The sequence below is a fragment of the Mytilus californianus genome, unplaced genomic scaffold (assembly GCF_021869535.1).
Source record: "Mytilus californianus isolate M0D057914Y unplaced genomic scaffold, xbMytCali1.0.p SCAF_5, whole genome shotgun sequence".
Classification (NCBI taxonomy): domain Eukaryota; kingdom Metazoa; phylum Mollusca; class Bivalvia; order Mytilida; family Mytilidae; genus Mytilus; species Mytilus californianus.
Genome location: NW_026262701.1, coordinates 20373130 through 20388933, shown reverse-complemented (window position 1 = coordinate 20388933; position 15804 = coordinate 20373130). Strand labels below are relative to the sequence as shown.

Here is a 15804-nt window from a genome sequence, read left to right as displayed (position 1 = left end):
TTCTGAAAACGGCTTTCCACCGAAACCCTGACCAGACCAAACTGACTGAGCCGAATACGGATCGAAGGGCTGAGGTTAAGGAGGCAAGTTGGGCATACCCATATAGGCATGGGAGGGTAGGCAAAATTCATAGGCCACCTAGTCCTGTTCCAGACTTACACCAGAAACACCAGGGATAAACTCCATACTCCTATCACAAAACTCATCTGAATGACAATCTGGGACAACAAACCACAAATTATCCAAATAAGACAAATAATTGATATAAATTACTATTGAAATAATATAAATATAAATTTTCTATACAAAAAAAATACGTGGATAAGCAAAAAACTTTTTCCTTCTCAAAAAACGTGCAGCATGAACCATGGAACCGGAAAAAAATGATGAAGGTTAGGGCGCGCATGCGATTGTTTGTCACAGGGGTATAGTTCTTTTTTCTGGCTGGTGTCCGGTTGAATAATGCAGCGAGTGGACTGATATCTAAATCTATGAAGGTGAGGTATTTAATGTAAAAAAATCATTAGTTTAGATCCTTTTTAATCATATAACGCTTCAACTGTTTTGGTTCTTATGCATTATTGGCTTTCAAATATTCGGTTTTTTATCGGTTCCTGTTGAAGATACATCTTGAAAGCGCTACGAAAGCATGTGATGTATAAAGTGTTGTTTTCACTCTTAACAGCACTGGATCGATACTGCTACTGGTGGACTATAAGTCGACGATGATATCATCAACTCAGTAATCAGTACTTCGGTACTTACATAATTTATAATGATTTTTTAAAATTGTCCGTTTACAAAATTAGAAATTATTATGAAACTAAGGTCTCAAATGTTCAAAAAATTGTCCAGACTTTTGAATATTTGTTTTTTTCGTTTCCTCTATTTAAATAATTTTTGAATATATGTTTTTTTCGTTTCCTCCATTTAAATAATTTTTGAATATTTGTTTTTTTCGTTTCCTCCATTTAAATAATTTTTGAATATTTGTTTTTTTCGTTTCCTCCATTTAAATAATTTTTGAATATTTGTTTTTTTCGTTTCCTCCATTTAAATAACTTTTAAATATACTGTTTGCAGTTAACTTTTAGATACAGTCCAAGATTACAGTTTTAGACATCAATAATTTTGTAAAAACCTTAATAGAAATTTGAACATAAAATAAAATCAAGAATAGAGAATACTATCTTCAACAATGAACACAACCACGTACGGTGACCCGCAGTTGTTTAAAGCCGGGCCCTTTCATCTCATGTAGATAGTTGTTGTATTGGTAACCATACCACATTCTTTATTTTGTACATAATATATATAAATATAATATATATTTGACTGGTAATAGTTTGTTAAGTTAGTTGTTCTTGTTCCAAAAGGGAGGACGCTAGCAAGCACCAATATTACCTGGTAAATAAAGCAAACGTATGAATTTCTAGAATTATTTTGTTCATTCATTGAATAATTTCTTTTAGTTTTAAACTCAATCGTCAATAGCTATTTATGAATAAGACAAGTATAGTCATCTGTAATTTGTTTACATAGGGATGAAAAATTAAAGTCCCACAAACATTGACTATAAAAATAAGAAGATGGGGTACGATTGCCAATGAAAAAACTCTTAATCAGAGACCAAATGACATAAAAGTTAACAACTATTGATCACCGTACGGCCTTCAACAATGGGCAAAAACCATACCGCATAGTCAGCTATACAAGGCTCCGAAATGGAACTAGACGACAATTCACTTTACAGCGAGCAGTGCTTTGATTATGCTTTTGCTGAGATTGGAAAAATACTGTAGCCCAGGAGTAAATAAATCAGAAACATCACTTCTGATAGTTTCATGTAGGGTTGTCTTATGAAAGTTTATTGCAATCGACAGTACAATCCTCATTAAGATATGTGTGCTAAAAATAGACCAGGGAGCGCCTTCTTCGTTGTTCCAAATGGTTTCGTAATAAATTCAATCACACTGTGAACAGGTTTTTTTATCTTCGAATTAAGATTTTCGTTTGTGTCACTAGTTACTATTTTTGGTGATATTGGAATCTCTCAACCCTTTAAATACTCGGTGAAGAGGAATCATACGCAGGCCAACGTATCAATAGTTTGAGTTCGATAACGCTGATAAAATTCACAAGGATATGTAAAAACAAAACTTCGACTAAGAGGAAGGGAAAACCGACTGGCATTAAATGATGGCCGAAGAATTTCCTAACGAAAAATAGTAAAAATAAATTCAATGACTCCAATGATTTCCGTCCAATTCACAGTATGGTAATGATAACTGCGAAGACGATGATGATTTTGTGTGGTTCGAAAGGACATTGATTCTAATTTAAATGAAAGGGGACGGATAACAATGTTCTTGTGAAAGCCTGTGAAAAAGATGACTATGCTGCAGGTTCTAGTGTCAAGTAAATCATAGTCAATGTTGGTTCCTTCTTTGACCTCTCAGCAAGTTGTGGCAGATATTGACAGTGTTTAGATAACTGGTAATGAGGAAAGACTAAAACACGCATTTGTATTATTACCTTATGGTGATTGAATAGTTTGTATATTCTTACAAAGGACATGAAGAAAGCTAAACGCCTTATTCGTAGTACATATAATAAGAAGAAACTAAATTAGGCGGACAATGAACTGTTCAGAAAGACGTTTTATAAAGCTCTACACAAGTTGCCACTACTAGACTGGCACCAAGTGAGATTTCTAGAGAGAAAAGGTTAGATGGTGGCCACAATTTGTTTATTGAAAATCTGATATTAGACCATCCAGAGGCTTGTTACCTTATATAGACCGATCTAAAAGGAATTCCGGCATTGAACAAACATTAAGTTCACCAAGTTGTATTCAGCCGGAACGTTTGGAATTCGACATTCAATATCCATAAGGTGTTTCTTGCCAAATTGGTAGAAACTGACACAGGAAATGATAATTGAGCAGATAATTCACGGGTTGGAGATTACCTTTACACAGCCATAGTGCAGGAAATGGACGATGTACTCCCTATGAAAAATGTGGAGTTCCAGAGGTGGTTGCCAAAATATTTGCAGCATGTTCTTGTCAAAAGACCTTTGTTTATTGTTACAGCAGTTACCAACAGAAGAATTGCTGGTTTAAAAGGAAATTTCAGTCTACTACAGCAGGTGTTGTTAACTGCTTATCTGAATGTTTCAGAAGGAGCATAGTCTTATACTTCTCAATGGGAGAATGTCAGCTATTTGAATTAAGTAAAATTGAGGGGGTAAATAGTTTATTGCGGAGGTGGAAGATGAGATTTATAAAAAACAGACCAAATCTAGGAAGGTATCTCAATCTTTGATTTTAGTGGATTTTTCAGTCTTTTGTCGCAATTATGTTATTGTGTATGATAGGGTAATATCAAATTGTGCGTTTGCTGGATTTGTGTGTTCGTGTCTTGATTTATCTGGTTTTAAATGACATATTTCACACAGTCTGTCGTGTGAAGATATAATGGAAATGTCAGTGCGGAAAAAGGTGTCAACTTTAAAGCACCGTAAAATATTGCATCGAAGATTCTTCCAACAGACAGGTTTGTCTTGCGTTGCTATTAACATGCATATTTACATCTTATAGAGGTTTGAAATATTGAACTAGAAATTTTGTGATTGCATTTAATGCATACAATGTAATTATAATTTCATGAATAAACCAATCTCGCCTTTTCTGACCCATTGCCTTATGCAATAGTTCACAGGCAAAGCAATATAAAATATATATATGGATTTTATTGGGAATGTATTTTCTTTTTTCCCTTTTTTGGGGGGAAGTATTGGTTTGAAATATCTGACAACTGGAATTAATTTAGAGGATCGTTAACTGTAGTGTCTTCAGCTACTGCTTATGAAGTGTTTCATTAATTAGTTTAGTATAGTTAAGAATTTTATTAAATAGTTTCGGTAGAATTAACAAAGACTGTTGAATGTTTTTTGTCCATGGCATCAACAGACTTTGTCTGCTGTGGCAACTAGCTATGCGCGTCTTTGTTCTTTTTGTTTTAATACAGGATGCTCTTAAAATTTGCTACTTCAAACACTTTCATGAAATCGAGGATGTCAAGTTATCTCGCGAGATCCCAGGTTTGAAATGCTTTCCCCAAGGCTATGTTTAGCATGCAGGCGTGTTTATACATATTCATTTCGTACGTCGAGTTGAAAGAACTTAAGATTTACATAGAAAAAACCTAGAAATTGTTTTAGAATATATCTATATGTACTGACCTTTTTCATAGTCATATAAATCATCGTATATTTGGAATACCGTACATTGGGATATCTTGGATCCTATGAATAAAGTGCCAAAATAAAACACGCCAAAATAAAACAATAATCAAAATGGTTAAAGCAAGATTTACGAAAACGATTATTAAAACATTATCAGCAATGTCACCCCTTATACTATTCAATAACAGAATGAGAGGACAAAAAAAAACTAGAAAACCAATTATAGCGGGGTCAACATATTAAAATTTGTAACAGTTTAATTATATTTGGCAACCAGATTAACCATAATAACCAACAAGATTATTGTAACACCACTTGAAATGATAATGATCAACCCTCTGTCAGTTCTTGTGTCAAAGTATTGAATTAAGTGTGCTCTGATTTTTAGATTTATTCTTTCACATGATTATCATAATGGTATTTGTAATTATTCATTACATCAAAATTACATGTATTTTATACACTAGATTGATAAACTTATTAAAAAATGAGTTATATTATGGACAAATTGGAATACCTGACTGATCAAAGGCACAAAAACACATAAAATATAATATATATTACACCAAGATGACATTAAATGCATAGGGATATTCTATGAAATAACGTCAAATAGCTGAGGACCTACATCGTTAATTTGTGAAATCTATCATTTGCATTATAATATATTTGGTTAAATTAGTTACACCAAATCAGGCTAATGCCCTCATGGGTAAATGTGATACATACAATAATCATCTATTTATATGTATTTACAGCTGTCTACTGGATGATGAAAACTAAACCTGTTATATTTGGAGAAGACGTCGAACTTTTTTGCAACTATAACAAGACTTCTAATCATAGCTGTGACGAATGTACAAAAAGATGGCATTTATATCTGGCGTCTGATTTTAAACTGTTATCGTTTAATGGATTTCCATCTGAAATATCAAAATACAATACTACGGACAGTCCTGATGGTTTTGGTCTGGTAATTAAAAACTTCAGCGAGCAAGATTTAACGGGTTCATATAGATGCTCATATGGATTTGAAAATGATAGAAAAACCCTGGACATCGGAAATGATTATGAATGTAAGTAGAAATCATGTATACATCATTGGTAATAATGACATCTATTTATTTCATTGTAATAGTATACGAAGATGCTGAGAGGACCATAAAAGATGGAGACGGACATACACTTTCCCGAAAAAACTAAAAGACTTAGCTATATGAACCTGATCAAAGCTAAGATTTGTAGAAGAAGAAGAAAGTGTTAGCATGCATTATAACACTCATTGTGCTGCATTCATTAAGCGGGAAATGATGTTTGGATTTATTTTAGTACACATGGAACATATCCGTGATCCTATGTAACATAAATGTTCAGTAACAGTCACTGAAGTAATGGAAGTGTTCTTGAAGATTTCGAACAGATGCTTTCAACAAAATTATGAAAAATTCTTTGGTTTAATTGCGTCCATGAAAGCTACAACTCTCTATTTAGGAAAGCATGATAAGTTCTTGATTATTGTAGTAACTTGGAAACACATATTGTCCTTATGAAGGAAGGTAAAAAGAGGTGGATGATACCAAGGTGACGTTCAAAACTCGTCAGTCGGGAGAAATTGATCACTTCCTGGTATGTTCTAAAATACAAATGGAAATCCCATACTGAGAAAAATCCAGTTTATGTAATCGCCTTTGGCGTATTAAAATATGAAAATATGAACATGTGGAATGATTACCAATGAGACAAATTTAGTGAAGTTTAGTTCTAAAAACCACCCACTGTCGATATCAAACAGATCTAACTATCTGCAGTATACTTTATTTCGAGATTAATGAGATCGATACGATCAACAGAAAGTTGGACCATGTGTTGTTCGTCTTTGTTTGTACATCTGTTTGTTTTATGAATAAGGTGCTTTTTTGGTCTCGTGTGTTGTCCAATATCTATGACAATTCTTGATATCTTTTTTTAAATTAACTGTTTACACAACTTTGAATCATTAAAAAAACTCAGGGTTTCTTACCCCAGGAATAGATTACCTTAGCTGTATTTTGGTAAAACCTTTCGGAAATTTTGATTTCACAATGCTCTTCAACTTCGTACTTTATTTGGACATTTAACAATTTGATTCAAGCGTCATTGACGAGTCTTTTGCAGAAAAAACGCGCGTTTGGCTTCCAAATTTTAAGTCTGGTATCTTTGATGAGTTTAATCTTATATACTATTCGGAAACAGTTATAGTAAATGTTTATATTGGAACGCTTGAGAGTTCACTATACAATAATGACAAAGTTAATGAGATTCTTAATCGAAAATATCTGCATATAATCATGAATATAAATAGAACTTGTCCTTCATAAACAAAAGTATTAAACCAGATTTAAATGCATTTAAAATTAAAGACATTTAAACATTACAGTTCAATGTTTAATAAGATCTGGATTGAATTCATTAGAAATTGAACTACTGTTTTACAAGCAATGAAAAGATTTCGACTTACTAAGTATGCTAGCTTGTTTTTTAAATTCCAAATGAATTGAATTGAATGATTATGTTTTATTAAAAGAAGTAATGATAATTTAAAGGTTTCTGACAGTATAGTTTTTTATTCTTTCTATTTTACATCTAGGTTATCCTATGAATAGTACACTAGACAGTCGATACTCTTTTAACGACCACACCATTTTGACTATGGGAGTTGATTTCAAAGAAGTTCATCCATATCCAAACTGCACTACTTCTTTCAATGTAAGTGTATTGAAATGAAATTACATACAAGATTTGTTTTTTAATTCGACCTTCACATTATTGAACACGAGTCCGTTGAGCTAATTGAATAATATTAAAGTGTTTGTAAGTCTAGTGTGGAAATAAATTTTCGATAACATATCAACCTATGGTTGTTAATTTCCGTTTCATTTGGTCTCTTGTTGAGAGTTGTCTCATTTGCAATCATACCACATCTTCTCATTTGAATATTTACTCAATCAACGGACCAATCATCAACGTAGCAGTATACATAGTAACTTGGTCCTCGATAAACCGAGTGCCGACTGTTATTTTTGCACTGTTATATCTTGTTATTTTCATTTGTTACTGCAATGGGTCAATACCGCTGCTGGTGGACTATCAGTCCCCGAGGGTATCATCAGCTCAGTAGTCAGTACTTCGATATTGACACGATTTATAACAAACCTTTTTCAATTGTCCGTTTATTAATTAAGGAATGTTTAAGGAACTAAGGTTTCTACTCTGTCAGGCAAAGTTGACCTTAGATGACGTTGGCTTTTATTTTTGGTCGTTTTTGATCATATAGCTCTTCGACCATTTCGGTTCTTATACATTCTTGGATTTCAAATATTCGGCTTTGGGCATTCTTGATAAATGCAAATTCATAAAGGCGCTTCGGACGCACGAAGTTTTTAAAGTGTTGTTTTCATTTGTTAATGCGGACTCTGTTTCAAGATACAGATCTTCTAGTACATCAAAAATGTAGATCGTGTTTATTCTCATAAAATAAGCCATTCACATCAGGCTCTGTAGCTTGCAATATTTATTTTCATAACGAACTTACCATCTATTTATTTGTTTAGCACAGTACTAAAACGTTTATAATTAGAATAATTCGAAGTTAACCATTGTTTCTCATCGCAGTCTACAATTTTTGTAAAACAATATATAGCATGCAACTAACTGGAAAAAATCATTTAAATAATTTAACAAAATGTTATTAGGTGCACGAAACAAAATGTCACATCATTAATTCAGAAACATATAATTATCATCGCTTTTTTCGTTAACTAATATTAACTAATATTTTTATTCAGAGTAAAGACATTACTTCAAAAGTGATAACAAAGTCTGAGCTTATCCAGCTTTTTTACAAAGTAACATTTACTTTGACATTAAACATAAAAGATTATGGATTCTGCAAAGGCGTCTTACACATGACTTGTTTGATAGGATCCAAACAGCTTGATCCAATAAAGACAACTTTCGATGAATGTTTTGGTATGTAGAAGTTTAAAGCAATCAAAATCTGTGCAACATCGGGAAAAAGAATATGTTGACGATTTATAGAATTAGTCCACTTATGTTTCATTAAAAAGAATGTCCAACATTGATACATGAGATCACCCCCATTGTTCGTGCTGCTCAGTCTATAGTTTTCTATGTAGTGTTTTGTGTTCTTGTTTAAGTTCGTACTTGGCCAAGTCTTTGTCAGTTTCTATTCGACATATAAGTTTTAAATATGCCCTTGGAATATTCTGCCTCTTTTGTTGGTCGGATGGCTGTTTAACGTCAAATGACAAATTTATTAAATGCATACTCAGGACGAAAACATGTTAATGTGATATGAATATGAACCTTGCATATATACTGACAAGCTCAGTCGGATTTTTAACATACTAGGCCAAAAGGTAACAGTCCACATGAATACATTTCATCTTTTGCGGATACATTTTTCTGTCTTCGAGCAAACTTTAAAATGCGAGCTTTTACTTTTTTGCGAAACCTATCTTTTCGCAATTTTCGCTATAATAAAAACATCGCAAACATTTCTGAAATTACATTTTTTTACATTTGAAAAAATCTTCATTTCCTGGCTACGTATTTTATCTTAACCAAAAAATTGGTTGGAAAAACCTGCATCTTCAATCTGTTAAGACTTACGTTGTGAAAGTGTGAGACTGCAATACCAACTGAAATATTTGTTTAAGCACGGGAAATACTTGAGGTTCTCGATCGCGGCCGATTCGTTGCTTCTTCATCGTTGCTGACAAATCGTTTTGTTTTCACTAAAAATCACATCACTGTGAAAAACAAAAGCGGTGTCATTGGGAAATTTGCTTCCCTGCAGTAAGCTTCAAACTTAAAATATTGGAATTCAAATATATTAAATGTTTTGAGAAGATTACAATTAATGATCTAATCGGGACAGCGAAAACTGTCTGATACAGTTCTAGGGTCTTGTAAAATAAATTCATTCAAAAAAGTATCATTCTGGTTTTTTTTTATACTATTCTTGAATTTCTATTATAGTCATCATGTAATCAAATTACTTATATGTTGTAGATAACAAGAACCAGTGGGTAATAATTGCTAGCTTAATAGCATGTGTTTCTATCATAGCAATTATGTGTATTGTCATATGCAGGAATAAACGTTGTAGAAACAAATTGAAGGATGCTTTACCATGTACAAAAAGTACAAGAGAAACAGATTCGAATGAAATGACTGATTTCGTTGATGAAAAAAATAAAAGTGGCGAAAAGTCTTATATGAGAATTCAGACCAAGAGGACGACTGAAGCAATGATAGTGACTGACATACAGGACTGTGATCTGTTGGCATGTCAGGATTTTTCTGAGATGACATGATCACTCCAGTATAAACGTTCTTAGATCTGATATATCATAAATAAAAGAAAGAGGAATAATAATTTGAACAGTGTCCAATCTCTATTTATGCAGCTCACAGATTTTATTGCAAAAGAATGAAGATGATATCACATCATAATATAATTGTTTATGCTCATTATCTGTTCATCTTCAAGTAATCATTCATTAGTTGTTCAATCTATACACAGTTTACCAAAATAAATCCCTATTTATGATGATTTAGTCCAGTCTATGTTAACATTGTTTAGCTGCAAGCACCTGCTTTTGATGAGGATTTATATATCAGGTCAACATGGTATTTTTTTTAATTGACAATTCTTCATTATTCCCCATATTAATGTATATGTTACAGAGATGGTTTTATGTGTCTCTGGTGCTACAATTTAGACTTTAAAAAAGTTTTTTATACCCATTGTATAATTATTACATGGCCTTATTTTATATTGTGATTTTTTTTTTTTAAATTGATTACATTTATATCAACTGAAAGATACAAAATTACATATAATTATTGAAATGCAATTTTCAGGTTTTTTTTATAATATGTGTATTCAAGGATAATACTTGATCCTTTTAAGGAGATGTATGCCTTACAACGATTGTTTCTATCAAAGTATGACAAAATAGAGGTAAACATGCAATTGGGAAAATGCTGAACATTTTTTCCCCTTATTGCTGGAAATTTTTCACCTTAAAAATTTACTGGTCCAAAACCCCTCACTTTATGTAAATATTTTTTACCACATACTTTTTTATATTTCTTTTGAAGCTAATTGTGTGTAGTATTATAGTTCTAAAAACAGTGTTTGAAACCTGGGACTATTACTAGTATATAATAGTCCTAGTTGAAACTAAATTTCTAAATGTGATAATTGTCAATTTCCCTAGCAATATCCATGATTTCTTGATGATTATAAGAAAAAAATAAGGAATATCTCGTTTGAATGGTGATCTTACAAAAGGGACACACGGTATTATTTCATTTGCGCCAAAAAATAAAAACTACATTTGCGCCATTTTACATGTAACATATAACAGAAAAGTTTAAATATTCATTCTATATTGTGAATAAGAACTTTTTATAGTATTCCTCCTTGGTAACTAAATGAGTTCATGCTCATTTCTAATCTTAAACTTAGGTTTAAAATTCTATAGTGTTCTTATTATATTTGAGGTGTCAAGATGGACATTGTCAACTCTGAGACAAATATGACGTGTAACTTGGTTGAAATAAAAAGGTGTTCATTTAGTTTTCCATCATCTGTGATGATGCAAAAAATCATCTCAAAATCCCTAAAAGTTATTTGTTTTTGCGGACGAAATATGTATTTTCACAAGTTGCAATGAAGGCTTCTTTATTTTCATTTTTGTACACAATTATTTTCTGCATTTTGTGAACATTCATTTCCTGATTTTGTGGTACAAAATATTCATATACGTCCTGCATTTGGCAATTTTTTGTCTCGCCTGCGACGAAAGTCGCGCAAAATGAGACATAGGGATTGCTTTTCCGGTGACGACTGCTGCGGTGGTGGCGTCAACAATTGTTAAGTTTTCTGCTTAAGTTAGTTTGATATGAACTACTTGTGATAGATCATCGATATTTAATATGAAGTTGCATTACTATCAGTACATATCAGTTTGACGACTATTTCGAGGCCTGCCCCCTTGGTCATGGTCAAGTGACTTTGAATTAACTAGTAATTTTCAATGTTAAGTTTTCTGCTTAAGTTAATTTGATAGGAACTACTTGTGACAGATCAGTGATATTTAATATGAAGTTGCATTACTTGATATCAGTACATATCAGTATTTTGAGGCCCTGTCCCCTAAGTCATGGTCCAGTGACTTTAAATTAATAAGCAATTTTCAATATTAAGTTTTCTGCTTAAGTTAGTTTGATAGGATCTACTTACGATAGATCAATGATATTTTCTATAAAGGTGCATTACTATCAGTACATATCAGTTTGACGACTATTTCGAGGAATGCCCCCTTGGTCATAGTCAAGTGACTTTGAATTAACTAGTAATTTTCAATGTTAAGGTTTCTGCTTAAGTTAATTTGATAGGAACTACTTGTGACAGATCATTGATGTTTAATATGAAGTTGCATTACTTGATATCAGTACATATCAGTATTTTGAGGCCCTGTCCCCTAATTCATGAACCAGTGACTTTAAATTAATAAGCAATTTTCAATGTTAAATTTTCTGCTTAAGTTAGTTTGATCATGGAAGTAATATTGATTTAAATATTACTTCCATGGTTTGATAGGATCTACTTGCGATAGATCAATGATATTCTCTATAAAGTTGCATTACTATCAGTACATATCAGTTTGACGACTATTTTGAGGAATGCCCCCTTGGTCATAGTCAAGTGACTTTGAATTAACTAGTAATTTTCAATGTTAAGGTTTCTGCTTAAGTTAGTTTGATAGGATCTACTTACAATAGACACTATTTTCAATAGAGTTACATTGCTGTCTGTACATTTCAGTTTGTCAACCATTTTGGGGCCCTACCCACTAGTTGGTCCAGCGACTTTGAAATAATTAGCAACGTTGCTGTCAATCAGATTGTCTTTTTCTGAATTTTATGCCGACAGGCGAGACATGTCTCTGTGTCAACCGTTTATTTCTTCAGATTATTTGCAGGCCGGCAGACACATTCCAAAATTCTATTCCCAACCTAGAATATCAAAGGGTGGTCCCCTTAACACAACATTTAAAAAATATTTGAAGTGTTTATGGATTGATGTGCATTATGTGGAATGAGTTAGAATATTTGTATAATGAATTTGTGATATTTTTAATAGCTTAAGGTTTTAATGGATTTATATGCGTCGTGTGGAACGATTTTGTCATAATTTGTTATAGGTGTTTTAAACATTAATATAATCCAGTTTAGTGGCGTTTACTATTTAGAAGTTTAGTTTTTCATAGAATCATTGAACATGTGTTTTAGTTTGTCATATCGTTGAAAATTAAAACTACAAAATTATTAGATTTCTCTGTGATTATGTCAAGCCAGTGTTTTGTATTTTCAACAATATGAATCTCAAGTCATATGATCCTTAAAAGGAGTAGGTTCGATAAGGCCATTAAATGGTCCCGATTTCTGGCTACAATTTCAAATTAGGATGTATTGACCACTATCACGATGAAGCATAGCTAATACAATGACTAGATAGAAAATATGTCTTTTTGTTCAAAATTCACATAAATGCGTTCACTTCAGGACGTCACAAATAACACTTATTTTGATTTTCTACGAAAATTCGATGAAAACGGCTAAATTTCCATTGATTTTTTAGGTAGGAAACATACAGTGCATGCGTCGACAAAAAAGATCTTTTCACATAATGCTTGTTCTATTTTATATATCTGACTTTAATGTCTAGCTTGTCGACGCCTGCGCTCTGTTTTTCCTAGGCCTTAATTGGGTTGAAATCCGTACGATTTTGTCAAATTTTACAAAATCTCAATTTTTGGTCTATTCAGAAATGTAAAAAAATCAACTCTTTAAAATAAAATTGAACAAAAAAAAATCTATTTGACTCATATGGAAAAATTTGGGGTAATTTGCTAATTTGCATAGCGGCCATTTTGCCTTATCATGACGGCAGCCATTACAATAGGATTATATAAGCCCTTTTAATAAAAATGCCAATATGCAAATACCTATGTCGAATGAACAATTTGTTCGCATATAGGTTAATTGTACATGTTTTAGGCTTCTGTCCGTGTACAAATGGACATTGTCTACTCTGAAATCTTTCGGCCTTTTTAGTTTAAAAATCGGAAGCGTAATCATTGTGTAATTGCTATATAAGATCAAATAAAATGACGTAAAATCGTAAAATAGCAAGATTCAAAACAGAAATACACATGCAAGAAGATATTGTTCATGATTTGTTCGCATATAGGGAAACACCTTGTAGGTTGAATTTTAAAGTTAAATAACTTTTAACTTACCTGCTTTCTTAAGTTTTCGGCCAAATTCATTTAAAAACATGATGATTTCAACCTTCCCATTTCGTAAAAAGTCAAATTTTAAGCATTTTCCCTTAGAATTACACAGCATTTTTGTAAATATCTGCTAAAGGAAGTTTTTAAAGATACATTAGTTTTAGATACATGACGGAAAAAGACTGGATTATCCGCAAATCTATAATAAATTATATTTTCAATCTTAAGCTAAGGGAAGTAATTTGATCAAAAGGGACAAAGTCACGTGGTGCAAATGATTTAAATAAAGTACCTTTGATTTTGCCATATGTTTCCCGCATGTCTTTACATCAACTTTATTTTTGTTATCTTGAAACATTGAACTTAATAATCCGGGTTGAATATGGCCCTTACCAAACTTACTCCTTTAACAAAAAAGATAAATGTGTTTGATATACTTGAATGGCCAAGTTTTACCAGTTAACACGTGTATATAGACTTTCTTTTAATAGAAAATTCATTATTCTTTCAATTTTCAGAAATGTACTACTATCGAATTATTGTCTATTTGCCGACAGCTTTTCTGTATCAATGACTTCGGAAAGAAATTCGGCAATCGCACAGCGCAAGTGCAAAGGAAACCCGTGATGGAAAAACAATAACAAATGTGAAAGGAAGATAGCATTAACCGATTCGGAAAGAAAAAATAATACACCAAATCATATAAAGGGGCATGAGCTGTTGAATTCATTTTCAACGATTGGACTCAAATTCTGATATTTGATTTATAAGATACTAAGACGTACATCCGAATCAACAGAAAGTCCAAAAGAAACTATCAACAAGGCATGACCTCGTTATAATGTGTCAGAATTTTGTGTGTATGTATGACTAGACGCCATCTAATTAATCACCGAGATGACCTTAGAAGAATGTCCATAATTGAACTCAAAGAGAAGTAAAGCTTCAAACAAAGACGAAATTAAAAAAAATATCAAGACACTGGTAATAAGTATACCATACAATAAAAAAGACACTTAAACTAAAATAGAGTTTCAATCCAGAAACTTAGGCCACGCCAAATTAATACCTCGTTCGTCGGATTCCCCGCGTGTTGTGAAAGGTCGAACAGAAAGAAGTACTTTTTTAAAAACCCGCGTCCAGTACTGAGCCGTGCGCGTCTGTCTCTAAATTTATGAAACAGAAATTTTAATCAGTTGTGCGTTTGAAAGTAACGCCATACTGACACGGAAATTGACATAAAAAACGATCTAGATCAAACATTCACAACGTTGTTGTTACAATATTATTACCAAATTTAGTATGATAAACATTCTTAACGTAAGCCATTATAGTGGAATATTTGTAGTTACATTTGTAGTTACAGTGGTGACGCAGGCACACAATTCTGAAGAATATGATTTGGGCAACTATTTAACCGATTTGTTGGAAGTGCTCCGTGAAAGACCTCAGACGTTCATAACATCAAACTACAATTACGACCCAGGAAATATGACAGTAATTATAAGACCAGCTACAACTACCATCCCTTAAAGATCGTCGAACCCAAAACATACTTATCATCTTCTGCAAAGGCATACACGGTAAAGCCAACTTGCCTTCTGATCAACTGAAAAAAAAACAACATCTAGGACACCAAGAACATGCATTATGGCCAACACTTCCTGTGACTGCAAACAAAACCAGGCACATTAAAATTCTGCTTCATACCAAACACAATAAAAAGATTGGAACCTACTACCACCGGATATTTTCACCAAGATTCAAACAGCAGAAGAGCCAGCTAAAAGTTTACACTTTCGGTGATATTGTAAGGGGTGTCCACCTTATTTGAATTACTTGACTCACGCGCGAGGTAGTAATATCCTTGAATGATTCACAGTATACCTATGATGATCAAGATCAAACGACAAAGCAATGACGTCACCGAACTAAAAGATTTAAATTATGACAATATAACACGCATAAGAATAAGAGAGAATCTCAAAGCTGATGTCACATGAATTGAAATGGCACCGCAAATGAAACCATTATATTGTTTACTTTTTTTATCTGCTGTAGAAGAAAGGTTTTTCTTGAACATTTTGATTCTTTTATTTATATTTGCTAGTATCATCACAAAGTTATTTTAAAATTAAATTGAGAATGGAAATGGGGAATGTGTCAAAGAGATAACAACCCGACC

The 15804-nt window shown here is 32.6% G+C and overlaps 1 protein-coding gene across 5 annotated transcripts in view; it reads left to right on the top strand.

Moving 5' to 3' along the window:
• LOC127702610 (uncharacterized) overlaps positions 1-12651 on the top strand; it is a 214008-nt gene extending 201357 nt beyond the window's left edge. For 4 of the 5 annotated variants that reach the window (XM_052206887.1, XM_052206889.1, XM_052206888.1 and 1 more), the window contains 4 exons: positions 5007-5324; positions 6875-6993; positions 8073-8256; positions 9322-12651. In XM_052206887.1, the coding sequence (XP_052062847.1) occupies positions 5007-5324; positions 6875-6993; positions 8073-8256; positions 9322-9626 (926 nt within the window). In that variant the 3' untranslated portion in view covers positions 9627-12651. The remainder of the gene's footprint in view (positions 1-5006; positions 5325-6874; positions 6994-8072; positions 8257-9321) is intronic. The other variant, XM_052206890.1, reaches the window with a different exon arrangement.
• The last annotated feature ends 3153 nt before the right edge of the window (positions 12652-15804 follow it).